Raw genomic sequence first — 21,754 nt, forward strand, 5'->3', positions numbered from 1 at the left:
ATCGGATATGGCGCTCCTTGGTGAATGTAAATACTCCTTCCGTCCCAAATTTGTATTTTAGATTTATAGTTTGACTATGTATCTAGGCATAGTCTTTGCCAAAGAGATGGTACAAAAGTTACCATGCAGAAATTTTATCTTTATTCTTGTAAAAAAACTAGCATTTTATATGAGTCTGGAAACACTGAATCAGCCTATTATTGTGCATGTTCAGTATTTCCGCTCATACAACAAAGGTTGAGTTAAACTGAGGACAGGCTCCCATATCATCTAACATCTTACAGCTGTCACATTCTTACCATGAAAAATAAATATTAAAAAATCTCTTCAACGATTTCTTATTTTTGTGGCGAAACTTACATATTGTACAACTGAGATTCATACATGGGAGTCCACCAAAACACTGAACATGCAGACTTTCCCAATCGGGAAAGCAAGAGGTTGAGGAGAAAAATCGAAATGTTAGCCCAAAGAACAAGAACTGCTTCTGTCTTTCTGAGTTCTGACCAACACTGCGCAGCCTATCAGGCATTCAGGCTTTTACGACCACCAGTACACCACCTTGCACGGTTATTACACCGTCCACGAGGCCGACCTCCTGAGCACCGGCTTCATGGCCTTGTCCTCCTCGAGGGAGATCATGCCAAGGTGCGACGGGTCCTCCAGCATCATCTTGGCCACCAGGTACCCCGCGATGGACCACGTCTGGAACTTCCTCGCCTGCTTCCCGATGTACCTCCCCAGCTTGCCGTCGTAGTACTCCGGCCAGCCGTCCCTCGCCAGCCTCGCCTCGGCAAGTTCGATCGCTCGCCGGGCGATCTTCAGCCGCCCGGTCTTGATGCACGCCGCCGTCAGCAGCCAGAGCAGCACTGCAATGCAATGTTACCATAATTATCATTCAGTCCCTGCAGCTAATTAATTAAGCAACCTTCCGATCGAGAGCACCGAATTAAGGAAGACAGTGGCTGACCTGGCCAGGATCCGCCGTTGTGGTAGCTCCATCTGGTGTTCTTGGGGTCGCAGCCCGTCACAATCTGCCACTCGTGGCCCTCGATGGCCGGGAAGCATATCTTGACGGGCATCTCGCCGACGAGCTCCTCCCAGCGCTCCTCGATGAGGTCCATGATGGCGGATGCCTGGTCGGGCGTGGCGAGGGAGGCGAGAATGGCGACGCAGTTGCCGAGCGCGAACCAGCGGAAGTCCATTCGGGCGGGGCTGACGTTGCCTACGAAGTAACCGCCGCGGGTGGGCATGAAGTCGAGGAGCCAGTCCGGGATGGACTCCGGGTTGACGTTGAACTTGTTGACGGCCGTGTGCGAGTACTCCTCCGTCTTGAACCGGTAGATGTCGTTGAGCTGCTGGAAGTCCAGCCAGAAGTAGCCCCGCACGTGGTAGCTCAGCGCCGCCAGCCGCGTCACGATCCGCTCCATGATCTCCTTCCCCTCCGCGTCCGGCTTCAGCATCAGCAGCGCGCACCGCAGCGCCATGAAGAACAGCGCCTGGATCTCGATCGGGTACCCGTACACGCCCTGCATGCGCAAAGGCAGAGATGGGTTTAGGTTTGATCGAAGACGTGATATGATTCTTGACGACGACGACGGCGACATCATGTTAAATGAAGCTTGGTTACTACCGTACCATCCGGCGGTCGATCATGCAGCAGCCGTCGGCGCAGAGCAGGGTGGGGAAGGTGTCGAAGCCCTCGGCGAGGCACTGGTTCATGATGAGGCGGATGCCCTTCTGGCACATGGGCGTCTCGGCGAGGGTCATGTCGCCGGTGGACTTGGTGTAGGCCCGCAGGATGATGATCCACCAGAACCCCGAGTCGACGGGCGCGACGCGGCCGATGGCGCTCTCGCCGAAGTCCGCCACCAGCTTGTCCACGCCGCGCTTGGGGTCCTTGAGCACCTTGAAGCTCGCCGGCATGGCGCCCTCGCCCAGCTTGAACCGGTCGATCCGCTTCTCCCACCCCTGCAGCAGCAGCGTCTTGAGCAGGAAGTTCCGCACCACCTCCGGCTCCCCGTTCATCAGGAACGCCAGCGCGCTCGGCACGAAGTCCCGCACGAACACCTGCATGCGCGTGCAATTGGATCGAGTTAGCTGCTCCGATCCATCCAGGAACAAATGACCCACATGCCCGAATTATTCCAAAGCTGTTTGGTAACTGGTATCATAAGACACATCCTTAAGCCTCAACAACTGAGACACTGCAGATCGAAAAGGATTGAAAAATAAATGTGACAACTCCTGTAGTCACAAAGACGTGTACCAAAACTAGCCACTTGCCCGTTCTTCCAAGTAATCATCTATCTTGATCTCGCTCAACATAACTAATTTTCCCCAAAAAAAGAGAGAAAAAGATCTCGATCAGCGTAACAGAATCCAACTACCCCGAGAAGCAAAGCAACTACTATGCACGAGCAAGAAAGTGTGTTGGAGCAAGGCAGCATGCCGTTGCCGTGTCACAACTCACACGCACGTACGTACCTGGTCGTAGTTGAGCACCTCGTCGGTGGAGTGGTCGACGGCGGCGATGGTGCCGAGGGGCTGGCCGCGGAAGGACACGAGGGAGCGGCGGAGCGCGTCCCAGGCCTCGCCGACGAGCGGGTGGGGCTCGAACGAGAGCCGCGTGGACGAGGCCGGCGTGCCGCAGTAGGACCGCAGCCCGCCGCCGGGCGAGTACATGCTCTCGTAGCTCTCCATCATCCCGCCGCCGTACCCCCATCCCCCGCGGCTGCCGGCGCCGGAGAGCGAGAGCTCGCTGAGGGAGCGGTCGTCGAACGAGCGCTGCCGCTCCACGTTAATCCGCGGCTTGTGGTTCAGCAGCCGCGTCAGGTCGAAGTCGTCCGGGTCCGCCAGCGACGCCTGCGACGACGCCTTCCGCATCGCCGCCGCCGCATCCATCTCGTACGCCGCCGCCGCCGTCTTTGCGGCTGGGTATTACCTTGCTATGCCTGCCCGGCCGCGCGACGAGGATGATAGAAGCGACTCGACCGTTGCGCCGGCGAGACGGCGGCTAAGAGGAAGCGGGGGCGGAAAGCTGTGCGGAGCGAGAGAGGCCGAGCTTGTATACGCCTCGCCGGAGCTTCGGATTTGCTTTCCCGTCGAGTCGTAGTCGTAGTCGGAGCCGCGTCGCGCTGCAGAGTCTGGCTCTGCTCCGGCGCGGGAAGGGGTTGCGGTGGGGCGGGTACATAAAGTGCTCGGGCGCCCGGCGGATGACGTGTGGGGACGGGCAATGAGCGGGCCCACGTGCCGGGGAGATGAAGGTGGTCAGCGTCGGATCTTGTGGGGCCGGCGCTGAGGTGGCGCGGCGTCCGAGTGGGATTGCCTCGGCTTCGCTTGCCGTTTGCGTGTGCCTGCTTTGGGGCGGTGGCGAACAGAGGTTGCCTGCCTGGTTTGTTAGCCTGTCTGAGAGAAGCCGGGTGATGTTCATCGGTGACGCCGAATGACTAAGGGATGACTCGGTTTCTCAACGGAATTCTTTTCCAGGATTCTCAACAGATTATGGACGAACATAAAAGCGAGCATGCATATAGTTCAGGGAGTTTTTCTGTTGAGGAGTCTTTGTGGCCGTACACAAATTCGCCAACCTATCCCCCGTGCAAAGTCATTCAACTAAACAAATTCTTCTGAATATATTTTTTTAATTATGGATTTTCCTAATGCGTCTCGAGATTGGTGTTATTTGTATCATAATACCTCCGCACCTTAAGGTAGAAATGGGTGGGATGGTTTATATACCAACCAGCATACCGGTGGAGGCAGGCAAGCTAGCCACTTCAGCCTTCCTCTTTTTCTTCATCTCCCTCCTTCCCTTCTTCTTCTCTTTGATCAATACCCCAAAATTGCATGGGGCTGAACTATGCTTTGCCTCAGCAGCATATAGATTTCACGCTTCCAAAATGTGGATTTTGCCTCAGCCTCAGTAGTATTTGTTAGTTTTCGAAGGGTTTTCCTATCCGAATAACATAGTGAGAGCGTTGATACAAGGAGTTCCCCAATGCAAGGCTCGATGACGTCAGTGGACAGTTTTGTTTTGCACAAATTTTTCCATTGATCGCAAGATGCATTGAATGCCTGAGGCTGTAGATTGCCTATCCGCAACGGCACCAGACAATCTTCTACAAGGAAACAGAGTTTCCTAAACTCTCGGTTATCCCCTCCATTCCAACCCTGTAGTATCTTCGACTATCATAGGCACATCACTTTGTGCATGTTTACCTGACGACTTCAGACATAAACTTCTCTAACTTGCCAGCAGTCAGAGCAGAACGACTGCTCTCTGAGCATATCTCGAACCGAATGATTCGAGAAATCAAGTGCTATCTGCGATAATATCAACATGACCAAGGGCCATCAGTCCCCACGAAATAATTTGCTGGATCGTTTAATCAGTTCATGCCCTCAGAGCGAGTAAATGCGGGTCACATCGTGTGGGTTCCGAGCGCACAATCTCCACAGAAGAGAAGATGAAACGGGTAACAAATGTATCATTGCTGAAAAGGAAACCGGGCGAAATCATTCCAGAAACATTAAGCACGCAGAATGTGATCGTTTGCGTTTGGTCAGAGAGCCCCTGTTATCATGCACCTAGGTTCGTACGAGACGGGACGGAACCGTGGGAGGAAGATTGCAGGCCACGGAACGGCCGGGGCTCTCAATTATCAGAGCAGGTCAGTAGTGTCTGCGTGTCCGTAGATGCGTGAGATGAAATCACGGAGAGGAGATTTTTTTGGTCAGGATTCGTGAAACGAAGCTTGTGTTTTGTACGGGAGCTTTGGCACCTAGGAGTTCCAGATACGGGACAACACAAAAGAACGGTCTCGTTCTCGTGATCTACAAGTATACGGATGCCCTGCGACGTAATTTGGTCTGATAATAACTTGACCGCGAATTGTGAACGCGGCTATAGGTCTTCGTTCTGCGCATCTTTTGGGTTGCTGTTGTCGTCGAGCAAATTATGGAGGCGAAAACAACTCCTGCCACTGCCATGCCCTTCACGTTCCTGAATCGATGATACCACCTGCGAGCCCAGCCGTTGGTTTGGTTCACAGTCCTCACGCTGTTTTATGCCTTGACGCTGCTGCTCCAAAACCGGGTGCTCTGCTCCGGCAACAATACCGCGCGCGAACCGGAGGCTCTCCATGAGCTCCGTCGCCTCCGCCCCGGCAGCTACACGGGCCACCGCGAGCGGACGCGGCGAGGAGCGGCCACGTGGAGCCGCGAGGAGCTGGCTGCCGCCGGTGGCGTCCCTCTTGACCAGGAACCCTCCCAAAATGTCACGACGGCGACCGGCGGAATGATGGCCTCCCGGCCCCGTTCGACGTGGCCGTTTGTCCGGCACAACAGTTGCATGATTCGACGGAGCCGAGCATGATTAGTCATCAAGCGGGGTGTCACGACCTTATTACTATCATTGGGCGCGCGCCCTGCGTTGCTCGTGATCATGCCGAATGGTCAAAGGGCCGTGGGCCGGCCTTCCAGTACCTTCGCGAGGACAAGAGTATCATCTGACCTCACAGGTCACAGCTAGCTAGGTCCTGCTCCTTCAGAAGCTACGGAGCATTGCCTGCAGGCCATGGAAGCCCTTGTTCACTTCACTCCCAACTCCCAACTTTCACACTATGCAAAAAGAAGATTCCCCATCACATCAAACTTGCGGTACATGCATGGAGTACTAAATGTAGATGAAATTAAAAACTAATTGCACAGTTTTGTTGTACTTTGCGAGACGAATCTTTTGAGCCTAATTAGTCAATATTTGAATAATAATTCACAAATACAAACGAAACGCTACAGTGTGCTACAGTGCTGTAACAGTAATTTGGCACCTCCCAAATTTACGAAGTAAACAAGGCCGAAGCCATGGAGCAGAACCCGAGAGACCATAGCCGATGCGATGGCGACCCCAACAGAGTGGGGCCATGTTTAGTTACTCCCAACTCCCAACTTTGACACTATGCAAAAAGAAGATTCCCCATCACATCAAACTTGCGGTACATGCATAGAGTACTAAATGTAGATGAAATTAAAAACTAATTGCACAGTTTTGTTGTACTTTGCGAGACGAATCTTTTGAGCCTAATTAGTCAATATTTGGACAATAATTCACAAATACAAACGAAACGCTACAGTGTGCTACAGTGCTGTAACAGTAATTTGGCACCTCCCAAATTCCCCAACTAAACAAGGCCTGGGTTGCCTGCTGCGAATCGCAGCACAGCTTGTTGCAGGTCCTAACCGATCTGGCGTGTAGAGGAGGTCGGTGACCAGGTCACAGGTCGTCTAGCTAGGCTCGCAGCGCGCCGACCTCACGTGCGCGCGCGCCCGCGCGACGCGACCACCACCGCTACCGGGGAGGCGGGGACGCGCGCGGCGGCGGTCACGTTTGGAAGGCCAACTGCCAACCACCCCCACACTCGCTGCTGCAGCCAGCATGCAGCGTCCCGCGGCGCAGGGCACCCTCGGCGGCGCGGTTCTGGCCTTCTGGGCACTGGACGGGGCGGGATGCGGTTTCGCTAGAGCGTGCATCAGTGCATGCACGCATCCGCATCCTCAGGGTGGCGCCGGCGCCGCGGCGATGCCCTTACCGCCGGGGCACGGGCACCACGCTTCTCCGGATCACTCAGATTCAGTGCTCCGCATCCACGCAATCTCCTGAACCAGTGTATGAACGCGAATGGCATCTCGGACGCTCGCTTGGATCGGGACCCCGGCACGCACAGACCGATTATACGTCGAGCCGGACAGCAGTCCACGTCGGATTTTTATCGCAGGGTACGGCCAGCGATCGATCGAGCAGCAGGAGCTGGCCAGATGGGTGTAGGAGCACGGCTGCATTTGATTCGGAGGTAGAGCTTCAACCTCACGGAGAAGACTACTGACAAGGATGGGAGGCTCCGCAAAGCAGGAACTGGTTTTGCATTTCCCCTTTCTGTACGAGGGCTTTGAACTTAAGAACCTTTTTGCACAAGCGTGTTTTTCCGGTTCCTAACCCCTACGATATACTCCCAGGGTCGGTCCTGAAATTTAGAAGGTTAGGACGAAAGTAAACTCGGACCCTTTAATATAAACATTATAACAAATATATATGACATTATAATAAACTCGGGGCTCTTTAATATAAATATTATAACAAATAAATTTGGGCCATTAAATACACAATAAAACAGTTGAGATTAAATAACTTGTGATAGTGAATTAATAATTAATGTTACAGAGAATTGGAGAATTGGCAATTGAATCACCTGATCACAGAAGCGAATTGGGGCCAATCGCAGGGTCCGCAAGCAACAAGCCAACAAGCCGAGAACCGACGACGCACAGGGGTTCTCCGCCCTCGCTGAGCGCTTCCTCGCCGTGCGCTCATTCAGAAACACCACCTCGTGGTCACCAACGTGTGCAACTGCATGCATGCACGCACGCCGCAGATTGGTCAGGAACAGTGATCGTCGGCCCGCGGGGGTTGTGCGCGCGCGTGTGTATACAGCGATCGAGCAGCGTACCTGGATGCCGGTGCAGTCGAATAGGAACAGCCTGCCCTGAGGCTGTCCGTAGTCGACGTGCACGAGTCACGAGTGCACGACGCGAGCACGCGGTGGCAGCCTTGGGCGGCGCTCAACTGGTCGAGTACTCGAGTGTAGAGTTGGATGATTGGAATTCACGCACACCACCCGTATGCCTCCATCTCGAATCAAAACGGGCCAGTGAGCTCGAGAGTGCAGCCTCATGCGGAGCATGCCGATCAACTCCGCGAGCGCCGCCGACGCCGACTGGTCCGCCGCCTGCGCGTGAGTCACCAATTAACCACTCGTGATCAAATTGGATCTAATCGTGTTTTAGGCCATAAGCACACCTGACATTGTCAGGGGTGGGGCCCTGGGATTTGGGGGCTCGGGGCGGCTGCCCCCCGGGCCGGCTCTGTATACTCCATCTCCTTTTACTAGTGGCATGTTTGGTTGGAGGTAATTGGTCCGAGGGAAAATGGTTGGAGGTAATTGGTCCGAGGGAAAGGGAGTTTAGATATGAGAGAATAAAATTCTCTTATTTGTTTGATGGGTATGGGAGTTTTAATGGGATAAGGAATAAGAGTTTAGAGGGGCAACTTCCACCAATTACTTCCCAGGAGGGGTGAGAATTAGGTGAGAATTTATTTTAAGTGGAAGAAGGATGCATTATACCGTTAATCATGACTTAAGATATAATTTCCCACCTCTAAACCCTTATACCAAATAAGGGATATGAAGTCTCACTTAAATTCCCACTCTTTAGAGCATCTCGACCTGTCTTCCAATAAATATTTCCCAATAACTAGTTAATAGAGATATCCCAATATCACTTTCATTGTTATTGGAAGAGTTACTTTTGCAGTCTCCCAATAATCTCATCTCAATCCAACTACTGTATTGGTAGGAAGAGTTGAGGTGAATTATTGGAAAAAAGAAAGGTAAAGGAAGATTGCTGGAGCTTATCAACTCCACCAATATGGTAGTTAGATTAGAGAAAGGAAGACTGCTAAAGATGCTCTTAATTCCCTTCAAATATTCCCAAGTGAAATTCACTCCTCCAACTCCCGCCACTAATTCCCATGCTCCTTGCCAAATGCACTCCAGGAGTATTACGTTATGGAAAACTATTTGTATACGACCATCATTTTTTTTCTTATTATCACAATTGCTACAAAATCAATGCTATATTATAATATGTTTATGAAGTGCGGAGTACTAATCTATCGATATAAGTTTCATACACTAAGCTTTATATATTTTTTTGACTTAAGTGATGGTCCAAACTATAATGTTCGGCTTTTTTTTTTTTTGCCAAAATGCTAACACGCCCTAAAAAAGAAATTTGGAGCTACCCAAATGTGGTAACTCCTACATCTTGTTTTTATCACTTTTTTTGGCCAGCCAATCAATAAAAAAAAAGGAATACCAAATCTTAGATTGATAAGATGGCAGAGCTCCTGTCCTGAAGAAGAAAAACTCGATGGAACGGCTACACAGCTGAACCTCTAATAACCTTTCTCAACAAAATGGTTCTTTCCAATCTTTTAGTGACAAAATGACAACCAGTAAGGAGCATAGCATCATAGCACAAACTTTATATATATATATATCCTGTATTACTTGTACAAAAGTTGAGTAGCAGAGTATGATGGCAAATATATTTTCACAGAAAATGTTTAATGCACATGGTGAACTCTGAAATGGCAGTTTCTAGAATACACAAGCAGAGGCTAGTTTCTAAGCTCTAAACAACAAACAAATTGAAGGACACAAAGTAGAACCGCAAACAGGCAAAATGTAGAAGTTGATGATTGCCAATTGAGATTGAAGAATGTCAACATCAATTTCTAAAACCACACTCTTCAGGAACCACGTCAGTTGAAAACTTGAGATCTAACCTCTGAATTGTCTCCTGGTAGATTTGCTAGCTTAGATGCAAAAAGCTCCCCAAGCTTCCATCACTCTTCATGAACTCGTCTTGGCTGAGGAGTATCATCTTGTCCAGCGAAATACACCATGACAACAAGAAGGGCAATGACAAATATAAGGATATACAGCGAGTTCAGGCTGACAAGAGAGTTCAGGAAACCCATGAAAGAAGGGCCAGTGACTTTCTTCTTTGTTGTTCTTCCTGCTCTGTATCCCTCAAGGAATTGGCTTATTTGGGATGCTAGGTCACCTTCTTCTAATCTCTCTGAACCATCCACCTTCACCAAGAAGCATTTTAAATCAATCCCAGAATATAGTGAATTCTCCATTTGATGAAGATCAGAGTAATAGTAGCAGTTTCTATCTTAATAAAGCCTTAACTTTTTCAGGGGAATTTAGAAGGTCAAGAAACAAGAAAGAACAAGATTATGCTTGTCATTGATTATGCTGGTGAGCCATACCAGTAAGAAACATGCCAATAACACAAAGTAGTTTTGGTATGGATGCTGGTATTAGAAAATAGAAATTGATTACTGAGGAAGCTTTACTTACTAGTTCATACTCCTCGTTTCTATCCCACACCAGTAGCTTTGGAAGCTGCGAACTCTTGGAAACGTCAAAAGTCTCCACAAATTCATCCCATTGCTTGATTCCAACATATCCAAACACCAAATCACGGTTCGCAGTAGCAGCAGATCTCAAAACTTGCACTAGTTGTGTAGAATTTTCATCTGAATCATCCTCCAGAATAGTGAGAACAACTTTCCTCTCATCATCATTCAGCATTTTTAGTGTCTCAGTATTGATTGGGACAACCAAAGGGAGCAGGGATTGTCGTACAAAATCTTCCAAGAAATTTCCTATGTCCAAAAAACAATACCATCAGTTATGGGAAAAGCAAAATGCCTATGCATTGCATATTCAACTGGACACAAGATGATATATAGCACTTCCAATTACTTCTCAAACCAAGCATCAGAACATAAAGACTTAAGTCATGACAACAAGAAAGGTATAACAAATACCTTCAAATGGGCCATAGAATAAACTTTGTTCCTTATACTGTGGATGGATTGCAACTAGTGCCGGGACCTTATCAAACTCATAGGTTACCATGATGTCCTCGGAGAAATCTTTTGCAACAGCAAACCAAGCTCTTTTCTTGTATTTCTTTCCATATTCAGCAATCAGCGACTCATTCACCCCAAAACCAAGGAAGATAGGAAAGCTTGTACCAGCATTCTCAACAAAGTTCTTTATCGCAGTGTCTGACTCAAGGATAGAAACATCTGGCGAAACAAATTTCTTCAGATTGCGGACAAGCTGGTCAGCTTTCCGCGAACCAGTGTATTCAATTGGGACACCATGGATAAAAAGCATCAGGGTAGGGAACCCACTGCATTTATAAACTAAAAAGCATTAGGCATGAACTTTTCAAAAGAAAAGCATTAGGCATGCAATGTAAAATTCTCCACTCCCCAGTGATAGATACTTAGGCACAAGAGCTTACTCTACTCCATATTTTGATCCAAGTTTCCTGTATTTGTCAGCATTTACTTTGGCAACTACAATGGGTTCACTCAACCCTGCCAATACCGGCGCAGCTTCATCTAACTGCATCAACAAAAAGGCAATAATATCATAAGTTCACAACAAGGTAACTCACTGGCAGTTCCTGGCTTTTTAATACAAGTGCAAGTAAGCAAAGTGTATCATTTGAGAATCTATTAACGGGCCACAAACATACTGTATTAGCACTTAGTTTCTTTTCTTCCATAAGCTAATCTACTGTGATGTCACACACTATCTCACTGTTTATTTAATAACTGAATAATAACAGACCTTGTTCAAAAAAAAATCGAAAACATATCCTAAAGAAATAGTAAGTTCTGTACTCTCCCAACTTCTCCCTAATTTGCTTCATGGGACCACGCAAAGAACATGCGATCCCGGAATCCCAATCAAACCACTCCAATAGCACTAACGGAGGCAACAAGATCCACAGCGACAACCCCACGGCATCCCGACACCCAGCACATCCCAATTCGCATCGCATCTCGCAGGGCTAGCACCAGCAGCAAGTTGCAGGTCGGCAGGTCTAGCGGGCAGGTCAGCGCTCGTACCTCGGGCGCGAGGCGCTTGCAGTGGCCGCACCACGGGGCGTAGAAGTCGACGAAGAGGAAGTCGATGGCGCCCAGCGCGGCCTCGAAGTTGCTCTCGTCCAGGTCGATCACCCGCCCGTCGCGCGAGAACTCCTCGCCCGCGGCGGCGGTGGCGCGGGCTGAGAGCGGGAGCAGCAGCAGGAGGAGAGGAAGCAACGCCGGCGGCAGGACTCGAGTCGCCATCGCCGTGGCGGGCGCTCGATTCGATCTCCGCCGCGTCGGAAGGAGGGGCACGGGACTTGACAAGTTTACGAGGGCAAGGGGTTTATTGGGGAATAAATTCCCATTTACCCTTCTTCTGAATCTGATATTTTTTTATTCTTTTTTTCTTGGAGAAGATATTTTTTTTGTCTGAATTTGAGCCCCACCTTAATTTTAGATCCTTTGTACTTTCGAAACGATTTGGATGTCCGTGCACATCTTTTTGCTGGTTCTATTTATCTACTATATAAAAAATTAAAATCAAATTTAAGAACACCCGTGTTTATTTCTGTTTCTAAAAAGCTCCTAAGAAGTACTCCAGTAAGGTAATTTTCCAAACCTACAATTTCAGCAATATTCTGCAGCTAAAAACCGCATGGTCACCGTCACCGAAACTTTGCTCCAGCAAATGCCACGAGGACCACCACGGAATCTCATATCCAGAATCAATCCAGCCCCGTTATATTCCACGATTTCCGTCTACATAGACAAGCGACACCTCAAAAGGTAACACCAGCTACCCGTGCTCAGCACAAGTAGCGTGACAAAGAAACCGCACGCCAATAAATGATATCACTGCTGAGGTTTCTCCACAGCCTGGAAAGTTCAAGCCACGATATTATTAACAGAAAGTTGCGTCCTACATCAAATGGCAAGAAACGAGGTTGCAGCTTTCTCGTAAGAAAACCGGTAACAAGTAACAACCAAGGCAGAATGAAGTGCAAGCTTTTAACTTCACAAAATGTTGTTGAAAATAGGTCTCCAATATGTAGGCCTCGAAAGCATGATAGCTCAACCTGAGGCGGTCTTCTTCTGCTGGAAAACGACTGCGTACACAGGGACGCCAACGCCGATGCTAACTGCTCCCAGCACAGAAAGAGTCGCTTTCAACCCCTGATGCTTCATCCTGTGCAAGTTGTACATGTGCTTGGCATGGAGGTAGTATGGCTCATCATGGCCGTGCCCTCCCATTCTCTTCACACCAGTGGCATGGAATCCACGAGAAGCTGGTGCATGCATAAAGAGATGAAAATCAGCAATCAGGGTGTGATTATGGGAGAGATAGCTAAATGAGTTCACAACTTCATTTCATAGTAAAGCAAGAATCAAGAGTATGATGTTTAGGCTAATGCATCCACAAATATCAGAAAATCAGTAATCAGAAGTGAAGAAGAGAAAGTTCACAAGTGCTTTTGACATCAGAAATACAATGACCAAGCCAAACAACAACTAAAAGGCACTAATATTCATTCCCAACAACCACCATCTGCAGTTCTCTACAAAGTCCACATAAAGAAACTGCTTTTTCACCTCTAAAACATATTGTCAAGAATCAAGAAACACAGATATTTTGACAGCTGCATTTGATATCAGAAATATAATGATCAAGCCAAACAACTAAAAGCCACTAGTATCCATTCCCAACAACCATAATCTCTAGTTCTCCGCAAGTCCATATATCCAAGCTACATTTCCACCTCTAAAAGATATTGTCAAGAAACATATGAATTTTGACCTTTGGGCATCAATACTATTGATACAAAAAGAAATGGATAAAGAATACTGAGAAGGTACTAACGTAGCAGGTTGATTTTTCGGAGAGAAAACAGTTTGCATAATCCTATTGATTGTATCATGGGGCCTTTGCACTTATTACAACCAGCAGGGTTCCAGACAAAAGGTGTCAGCTTGTTGTAAATAGCATACCACCCCTTTGCTTCGAAGAATAAATAATAACATAGCAAAGCAAAATAATAATCAACCCATTTATAACCGTTATGACTTAAGAGCCCATCCATTGTAAGCCCTCTGTCAGGTCCACAACAAGACAATAGAACTTGAACATAAAATTAAAATCCTAAACAAACTGGTACTAGTACCAGACCTCCTTTAAAACACTCAATGGACAAACCCAATCTTTGATAAGAGAACAGTAAGCACGCAAGAAGAAACAGAAAGCACAAGCTCATACCCTCTCCTCTCTGGTAAATTGGAATGACGCAAGGATCTAGAGTGGTCGCTGCATTGTTCACAGCTAATTCCTGATTTCTGAGGTATCAGATACTGTAAAATCGGCAAGCCTAGATCTCAAAGCCAAAGGCCAACCATTTCCCAATCACCACATGCAAGACCAAAAGGGGAGAAAAACCTAATTCTGTGCATCGCCTGATTCATTCATCAAGATAAACGTACCTTCTGATCTTATAACCCGATCGAAAAGCATAGTTACAGCAGAGCGCAGACAAATCTTGGACTCAAAATATTAGCTACCCAACCATTTCATCACGCGACGGGAACTGTAGTCCGAGTAACCAACGGATCTACCACCGCCCACATGAACATCACCACGACCAAAGGAAAACTAACAAACAACCTAAGCGAATCGCACCGTAGTAACCCTAAATCGGTCCGCGGAGGGAGGTCAAGGCCAGGGGACGCGGGATGGGAGGGGCGCTTGCCTGGCTTGGACGCCTCGGCGCCGGCGGCGAGGAGGCGGATCCCGGAGCGGAGACCGCGGTTGAGCGCTGTCGCCATCGCCTTCGCCTTCGTGTTCTCGACTGGGGTCGCCGCCGCCGCCGGTGGTGTGGTATTGTGGCCTGTGGGCGAGAGGGTGACTCACTGTGATTTGTTGCGGTCGGGCTTCGTGGCCTCGTGGGGGTTGCGTTGCGTGGAGTGTGTCTGTGTTGGGCCACTTGTTTCCTAGAGAAGAGGCCCGGCCCGGCCTGGCCCAGGGAGCAAAGAACAGTTGCGCCTCCGGTGTGCAAACGGAACACGCTTTCGATGCCAAAAAACGTATTATTCGAGTCCGTCTTCTGGCTCAGGTGACTTGGTATCGAAGAGTAGGATGATTGCCGATCAAATAAATCATGCTCGCAAGCAAATCCGAACGAGAGACGCTTCCCCTTCCTCTTCCCCTACGCCGATGGAGTCGCTTGTGTCGCAAGCGAGGCCAGCGGCGGTCCTCTGGCTCGCCGGCTTCCTACAGGCCGCGCGCCTCCACCGCGTTGTCTCCTTCTGCGCCAGGTCCGCCGCCTCTGTCCATACCCGCCCCTTCTCTTCTCCATTTTTTTTACAGTTTTTATTTGATTTTTTTGGAGGAAAATTAGAGCTCATTAACCCTGCTCGAAGCATCGATTGCTTGCCCCGTTAGTTTAACCTTGTCGATTTCTGGTTCGATGCAGCTCGAGGGCACTATCTATCAGGATCGCACAGTGCTTCTTGCTGAATGGGCTTATCTTCCTGGGGAGGTACGGTCGTTCGTGACTAAGTTTGAATCTCGACTAAATTTTGTGTCTTTTGTAGCTTTGGCGTGTGGTAAGACCTAAAATTATTAGAGCTTGTGAGCAGATTGTTACAGTTTTGTGCTACTGTTAAGTGTTTTTTTTTTCGAGGAACTTTTTGTGCTAAGTGTTGTTCTGTACAAGTTATAGATTGTCCTTTGTACTGAGACTACAGGGGTTGCGTAGCAAATACCATTATAATGTTGTGTGGTTAGAATGTTGATGTGCATTTGCCTCTGCCGGTTTGACCGATCGACTAGCAAAGCAAACAGGATGGAGTTTGATGTCCTGTTTGGAGTCCTGCAGGGAATAATGTAGATTGACTTCTCTTAGTTCTCTGCCACTTCAATTCAATTACTGTGTATTAAGCCTATGGAAATTATATAATTTATAATGATATCAGTTGTCACTTTCACTTCTCAGCACTTATCTCATGATAATGTTTTATATGTTCCTGCCCTAGCCCCTTTTTGTGTTGTTTATTATGAATAACCTTCTAAATAATTCTTGTGCTTTGTAGCTTGCTAACCCTGAAATCGGTGGTCATTCCAACACTATTATGTATTCTTCCTGAGCAATGCAATGAAATGGGGGGACATCATCTTTGTGATCACACGGCAGCCACAGCTATCTATTCATTCTTACGCTGGGGCCTTGTTGAGATTTTTTATGTAAGTGCTACCTTTTATGTGCTGGTATTTTTTAAAATGTTACTGGTCATGTTGCTGTTTTTGGCATTGAAATTCTCTCTCAAAATTCAAGTCCATTTTGATCCATTAAGTTATTGAATTCGCATTGAACGACACACGATTTATTGATGCTAGCTAATGTGAAATCAGTATTTGGATTATTTTTCTTTTAATAAGCATGCATGGAATACTGGCATAACAACAATCTACCAGTAGAAGCTTGTCTTTGCAACAATTCGCGTAAATGGAACATAGGAAAACCTGTCATTTTTCCTAGCAATAAAGGTTCACGATCAATACATCATGATATATTGTTAAAGCATCCCTCATGTTTTCCTAGTGACATGCTTGGCTCTCGTGTGCTTCAAAATTTTCTATGACATATTCCACCACTAGTTGCAGGATCCCTTGGGACGAACTATCAAGTCCTTATCAGTTTGCTGTTACTATCTTCCCTAAAAGTAGCGCTTATTGTTATTATCATATTGTTTACTACTTTATAATACGTGTGGCATTGGGTCCGTAATCTGTGTGTTCTTATTGCCTTTTCTTTAAATATTTATGCATTGCTTAATTTATTATTACATTTTGGTTTCACATAACCAAATATCTATTTCAGGTATTTTGGTTTTATCCACTTTATGTCTTCAGCTTCATATTAAGTACACTTTGGTATGTTTAATCCTTTTCAATACATTATCTCTAACTTCGCTTATACTGCCAGAAAAAAAATGTTTTTCTTCTTTCCTTGAGTACGCTGTTGGTTTCAGTCAATAATGGGATAATCAAACATTACATAAGCCAATATGCTTACAGTTTCAGGTTTAAAGTTTGCCCATTTTCTCTTACTAATGCAGTAATATTTTCACTATAGCAACTATGGGTCCAATATTCCAGCAAGCCACGCAGGCTCCTTGTTATAGTCAGTTGAAAGTTTGTTTTTTTGGGTGCACCATGACAGTAAGTTGTAGAACAATTCTTGATCACCTCGTCACTGGTTAAATCTACTGTTTTGCAGTATCTTACTGTAGAATTTTGGAGTAAAATGATCAGAATAGGTCTTTCTATGTGTAAGTTTTTTTTTGGCAGAGATACGCGTTAAGCAAACGTTGGAATGGGTTTTGTGTTTGACTGTTTGTAACATCTTAACCCCCCCCCCCCCCCCCAAAAAAAAAAAAAAAAAAAAAAACTGGATGTGGTCTTTGGGATTTCAAAATCTGTTTATGTGGAAACTTATTCATGTCTTTAATGAACTCACTTATTGTTACAGGTATGGATTCTCATTTTATTATCCTCAAATTAAGCGTATTTCAGAGACTAAACAGAAGGGAGCATCCTGTTATCCCATATGTGATGGGGACCATCTTATGTCAGGTATAATGACATTGCCAAGCACGCTTTGGATGTTGTGAAAAGTAAGAGCCTAGATTCGACTCGAGCACTGGATGATCGCAACGTAACTGAACCAGAAGACCAGCCTGAAGGATTTGACAGGTAGGCGTGTTTATGCGGAACTTGGTGCCTGATTGCATGCTCCGTTGCTGATATTTTGATATTAGGGTTGCGCTAGGTATTGGGGAACAGGTCTATTCAATCCTTCTTTTGACCATTTTCTTTGTTGAGGTATGACTCTATTTTCCCGCCATGTATCATTAGACACCCAATTCCACAGATTATATCTATTTTAACTTCATTTCGCCTGGTCGTTTCGATTTGTCAGTTACTGTTTTTCATATATCTTATTTGAATCTAATGTCATGCAGGTTTCAGTGATTGGTTATGTACCTTACTTTGGCAAGGCAATGAACTTCCTGCTCCTGTCATTGATCTATGCCTACTACTGCTTCGAGTAAGTATGTCTGAACATTGTTCAGCATTCTTCCAACTTTTCTTTTTCAGCGCGTTATGCATAATTCTGTTACCTTGAACTTCGCTAAACTTTTTGCCAGGTACAAGTGGAACTTCTTTGCAGTGAGTCTGAATAAGAGGCTTGAGTTCTTTGAGTCAAATTGGGCCTTCTTTGCTGGATTTGGTATGACGACAGTTCATGATCTGACAACTACATATTTGTACACATTTTGTCTGTTTGAAACGACATAACCAGTTAGTCCATTTTACATGTATCTAGATATGTTTGTGCAAGAAGCATTCATACTTCAGCTTGTTATGGGAATGTTCCCACGATTATGTTTTACTAAATCTTTTTAGCGGTCCAGCTTGCTCATACAATTAAACGCTAGGTGTTACTTTTTGAACCAAGTTGAAGCCATTTTATTATAAGTTCCAAATGTAAATTGATAACCATTTGTCTAATAGGCTCCAGACCATTTAGAACCATATTCTTGCTTTAATTTGAAGAACTTTCATTGTACTTTAGCTGTTAGTCAAATACCTCATGTAACTGAGCATTGTTGTTTTGCTTTTCCTTCTTATGTAAATGGTTTGCTTTATTACCATCATGTCTTTTACTCATATTCTTAGGTAACCTATATGCTGCTAGATGTTTTTTGTGTAATTTTGACATATTGTTTGTTGTTCCTACGTAGGTGCTCCATGCGTCCTTCCAATTTTCTTCTTCTCTCCTCTTACAAGTTATGGACTTATGGCCATACTTTACCCGTTGGTACTGCTAAGCACTTTTCAGTTGTAGTTCTTATTTTTGACATTTTATATGTTCTCTTTTGGTACATTACATTTGATAACATTAAGGGTCTGCAATCTTCAAAGGTTATATTTTGAAATGGTTTCCTCTTTTGTCAAACATGCACAGTTGATTTTTGTAATATATAACATCGCTGTGAAAATTGTCAGAATCTCCCTGGTGGTTTATGGTTGGAGTTAGCTAATAGATTGTACACAAAGTTGCATCAGTTGTCCATTTGCTTTTTCACTAGGAAAGGAAGTGGTACATTTGCTCATAAGCTGTTGCAGTTTTCTCATTCACAAAAACACACTGTTTCCCAATACCATTTTTTAATATAAAAAGAATTCAAGGATGAAATACTTCTGCAAACATACAGATTTAGAAGGCCCTTAAGATCCAATACTATGAGTTGGCATGACACCTTGTACAGTAGATCTAGTGAGCCTTTTTTCTGTCTCCTTGCTCTATAATTCTACTTTCTTTGCTCCCTGCCGTTGGGCATCTGTACATTTTTTCTTTTTTTATATATAATATGTATACACAACAGCATGTGCCTTCCCTGCTGTTTTTCCCTTAAAAAGAAGAATTCATTTAGCTGGAAACTTGTACTGGATGAGACCTTGCGTAGTATGATCAATAGTAATTACACCATACGTGCACTAGAATATTAGTCCTGAACTTCATGGCATATCATTGTGTATGGGAAGAAGAAAGATAACATAAATGGACACTCCTTGTCAATTGTATGTTCCTTATTTTGATGTTCTATCTGTATTCCACATGTGGCCCTGGAGCAGGAGCTTTGAGATATTGAAATTTCCTCCTTCCAGAGTGAAGCTCTTGCTTCATAGATTATATATGCTTTGGATAAGAGTTCTTTAAGGAATAGTAGGAGTGCTTGTTATTTGTATTTTACGATCCAACATGTATGCACTAAATTCTGTGAATCCAACTTGACAACATTGCTTTTCCAGTTTGTCTTGACTGCTGCAGGCACTCAGGCTGAACAAGTGATTGATGAACTGAAACCTGCACACGAAGGGAAACTGCAAAGAGTACCTGTGTTCTTTGTCGCGAAGCGACTAACGTGAGCTCCCAATCTACCCTTCATCAGTAGTGTTCAGTTTCCTTTCAAGTAGCGAGACCCAACCTAACCGTCATCAGTAGTGTTCAGTTTCCTTTCAAGTAGCGAGTCTCATAAGCAAGCATGCATAGTTGATGTTCAATCTTTTTCCAAGTTTTCAGCCTCATGGTTTTCTCAGCACTGTTACTTTGGTTGGTATCTTAGGTGCCTGATATTAACAGTTCAAAACATGTCTGAAACTGTGGTGCCTACAGGACGCAGGTACTGCAACTATTTCCAGCGATGCAGAAAGAAGAATGAAAGATCCACAGGAACAGTCAAGGAAAGAAGACACTGCGTTGTGCTTATCACAACGCGGCCATTTCAAAGAAGACGCTGCTTTGTGCTTGTCGCAACGCCGTTTGTCCATAAGCTGTTCGCCTCTCCATAATTAGGAGTGGGCTGTACATCTTCGCCACACTGTAAATACCCTGTAACACTACTGTTGTAGCATAAATTTCTGCTAAATGGAAGCTTCCAGGGGAAAAAAAATAAAGTTCCACTGTGCATACAAATTGTGTCTACTCTTTCTCCGACCATTTACTAGTATTATCTTGGTTTCGTGCCAGAGTTCCATACATTTGTCTTTGATTTTACACCAAGAGCTGCACAAACGAATTGATTCATCTTCTTTTGGTTTCCAGACGATTTCTCTGGGGATCTGTGACCGTATCTGGCTCATTTGTTGTAGGCATTGTTGAAGAATGAAGAATAAGACAGTGATTAGGTATCTGCCCAGCTTAAAGTTACTTTTGTTTCTGTTATTTCACACTCTAGTGGACTCTGATGGAACGTGGAAGTGGCACGAGAACTAATACGCACCTGACATTTTAACTCCCGCACCACACCAATACCCGTGGGTGTAGTAGCTCATGCAGTAGTATGCAAGTTTCCAGTGGGTGCCATTGAGGTATCTGCCTCGTGCCTACTACATACATGTAGGATTATCTCATCCTATTTGGGTTGTTACGCGGCGAGCTATACTAATAATGAGTGCGTAGCTTGTTTATATACAATCATGGGATTATATACTCCCTCCGTCCCAAATAAAAGCTCATTGTCGCTGCTATCTTACTATTACTAATTGGAGGCTCCTTTTGAAGTCTTCAGGTGAAGCCACCTAGGATCCTAGGTGGATACTCTAGAAAAAGAAAGAAATCCTAGAAATTCTCACAAAAAAGCAAAACATCTAGCCATCAATTTGTAGACTCGAATCATCATAGCCATTGGATCTATTATGTTTTCTAAAAAAATTACCCACCTATGCCATTATGATAATAGTATAAAGTAATCCCCTAAATTTGCCTCTAAATTACCCACCCATGCCATTATATAAAATAAACTAAATAACCCCTAATCTAACATACCCTAACGTGATGTGTGCAAAAAATTCAAAACAGATGTACATAAATCTAATTTGTTATGTGACAGATGCACGTACATACGTGATCTATTTTTTCTAAAAAATATACTAATGGTTGCATGTGAGTAAACCCTAATCTAACTACCCTAACGTGATGTGTACAAAAACTTCAAAAAATATGTATGCAAATCTAATTCCATTACGTGACAAATGCACATATGTACTTGATCTATTTTTTAAAAAATATACTAATGGTTGCATGTGAGTTGCAATGTACATGTGTAAATATATTTCTTGATATCTAATAGATTATTTCTTTAGGTATGTAATAATTGTGTTATATGCAACATATTTCAAATGAGACATGGCTGGTCAAATTTTTAGGTGAAATGATAATTGTATCACACGTAACATTGTAACAAGAAATTACTTGGACATGAGATTAAATTGTTAGCAACATCAGAAATAGCATACATGTGCAGATGTGACGAATAAAAATCATACTATGAGATATGGCAGGCATGTGACCTACATGCCGTTGCACAGTAGTAGAGAAAAAAATTGTGAAAAAAAATAAAATATTTATGATGCTATGCACGCATGCTGACGGGACTTTAAAGAGATAAAGACTGGATGGATGCATGCATACATGTCACCGGTAGTTAGAAAGAAGTGGGTTAGTAGTTTTTTTCTATTTCTAATTGGATTTTTTCTTAATAATCAAGGGTCCAGATTTAATTCACGTCTTACCTCCCAGGGGAAAGAGGTGTACTTTAGCAAGGTCCGTCATAAAAATTACTCCCTTATATCATTATAAAAATAATTTAAAATTACCTCCTAAATTAGTAACTAAA

The 21,754-nt window shown here is 45.2% G+C and overlaps 4 protein-coding genes across 4 annotated transcripts; 1 reads left to right on the forward strand and 3 right to left on the reverse strand.

Annotated features, from left to right (window-relative positions):
* Positions 1-301: 301 nt before the first annotated feature.
* LOC101765478 (cytosolic invertase 1) lies at positions 302-3,177 on the reverse strand. The gene is made up of 4 exons (XM_004975589.3): positions 2,488-3,177; positions 1,639-2,070; positions 971-1,529; positions 302-869 (listed from the first exon to the last, which is right to left on the reverse strand). Exons 1-4 carry the CDS (start codon positions 2,902-2,904, stop codon positions 574-576), a joined length of 1,704 nt encoding a protein of 567 aa, XP_004975646.1. The 5' UTR covers positions 2,905-3,177; the 3' UTR covers positions 302-573.
* A 5,897-nt stretch (positions 3,178-9,074) lies between these two features.
* On the reverse strand, positions 9,075-11,857 carry LOC101766300 (protein disulfide isomerase-like 5-2). Its single transcript, XM_004975591.4, has 5 exons — positions 11,561-11,857; positions 10,948-11,051; positions 10,463-10,833; positions 9,990-10,297; positions 9,075-9,715 (listed from the first exon to the last, which is right to left on the reverse strand). Exons 1-5 carry the CDS (start codon positions 11,780-11,782, stop codon positions 9,467-9,469), a joined length of 1,254 nt encoding a protein of 417 aa, XP_004975648.1. The 5' UTR covers positions 11,783-11,857; the 3' UTR covers positions 9,075-9,466.
* Positions 11,858-12,368: 511 nt separating this feature from the next.
* On the reverse strand, positions 12,369-14,463 carry LOC101765886. The gene is made up of 2 exons (XM_004975590.4): positions 14,260-14,463; positions 12,369-12,807 (listed from the first exon to the last, which is right to left on the reverse strand). The coding sequence occupies exons 1-2, from the start codon at positions 14,333-14,335 to the stop codon at positions 12,593-12,595; spliced, it is 291 nt and encodes a 96-aa protein (XP_004975647.1). The 5' UTR covers positions 14,336-14,463; the 3' UTR covers positions 12,369-12,592.
* A 178-nt stretch (positions 14,464-14,641) lies between these two features.
* On the forward strand, positions 14,642-20,061 carry LOC101766708 (protein EI24 homolog). Its single transcript, XM_004975592.2, has 11 exons — positions 14,642-14,824; positions 14,983-15,048; positions 15,602-15,752; positions 16,390-16,442; positions 17,145-17,264; positions 17,330-17,393; positions 17,534-17,619; positions 17,720-17,802; positions 18,317-18,393; positions 19,389-19,501; positions 19,753-20,061. Exons 1-11 carry the CDS (start codon positions 14,646-14,648, stop codon positions 19,796-19,798), a joined length of 1,038 nt encoding a protein of 345 aa, XP_004975649.1. The 5' UTR covers positions 14,642-14,645; the 3' UTR covers positions 19,799-20,061.
* The last annotated feature ends 1,693 nt before the right edge of the window (positions 20,062-21,754 follow it).

The sequence above is a fragment of the Setaria italica genome, chromosome VII, assembly GCF_000263155.2.
Source record: "Setaria italica strain Yugu1 chromosome VII, Setaria_italica_v2.0, whole genome shotgun sequence".
Taxonomy (NCBI): Eukaryota; Viridiplantae; Streptophyta; class Magnoliopsida; order Poales; family Poaceae; genus Setaria; species Setaria italica.

Bases quoted from the DNA above. Each gene is read 5' to 3' on its own strand.
- LOC101766300 (XM_004975591.4), bottom strand. From the start codon at position 11,782: ATGGCGACTCGAGTCCTGCCGCCGGCGTTGCTTCCTCTCCTCCTGCTG. The intron at 11,052-11,560 runs GTACGAGCGCTG...TTGTTGATGCAG, and splicing joins GCAAGCGCCTCGCGCCCGAG to TTAGATGAAGCTGCGCCGGT. The intron at 9,716-9,989 runs GTAAGTAAAGCT...TTCTTGGTGAAG, and splicing joins GAAACGAGGAGTATGAACTA to GTGGATGGTTCAGAGAGATT.
- LOC101765478 (XM_004975589.3), bottom strand. From the start codon at position 2,904: ATGGATGCGGCGGCGGCGATGCGGAAGGCGTCGTCGCAGGCGTCGCTG. The intron at 2,071-2,487 runs GTACGTACGTGC...ACGCGCATGCAG, and splicing joins AGGTGCTCAACTACGACCAG to GTGTTCGTGCGGGACTTCGT. The intron at 870-970 runs GTCAGCCACTGT...ATTGCATTGCAG, and splicing joins CAACGGCGGATCCTGGCCAG to TGCTGCTCTGGCTGCTGACG.
- LOC101766708 (XM_004975592.2), top strand. From the start codon at position 14,646: ATGATTGCCGATCAAATAAATCATGCTCGCAAGCAAATCCGAACGAGA. The intron at 17,394-17,533 runs GTATGACTCTAT...AATGTCATGCAG, and splicing joins TGACCATTTTCTTTGTTGAG to GTTTCAGTGATTGGTTATGT. The intron at 18,394-19,388 runs GTACTGCTAAGC...TTGCTTTTCCAG, and splicing joins TGGCCATACTTTACCCGTTG to TTTGTCTTGACTGCTGCAGG.
- LOC101765886 (XM_004975590.4), bottom strand. From the start codon at position 14,335: ATGGCGACAGCGCTCAACCGCGGTCTCCGCTCCGGGATCCGCCTCCTC. The intron at 12,808-14,259 runs GCAAGCGCCCCT...TGCATGCACCAG, and splicing joins CGCCGAGGCGTCCAAGCCAG to CTTCTCGTGGATTCCATGCC.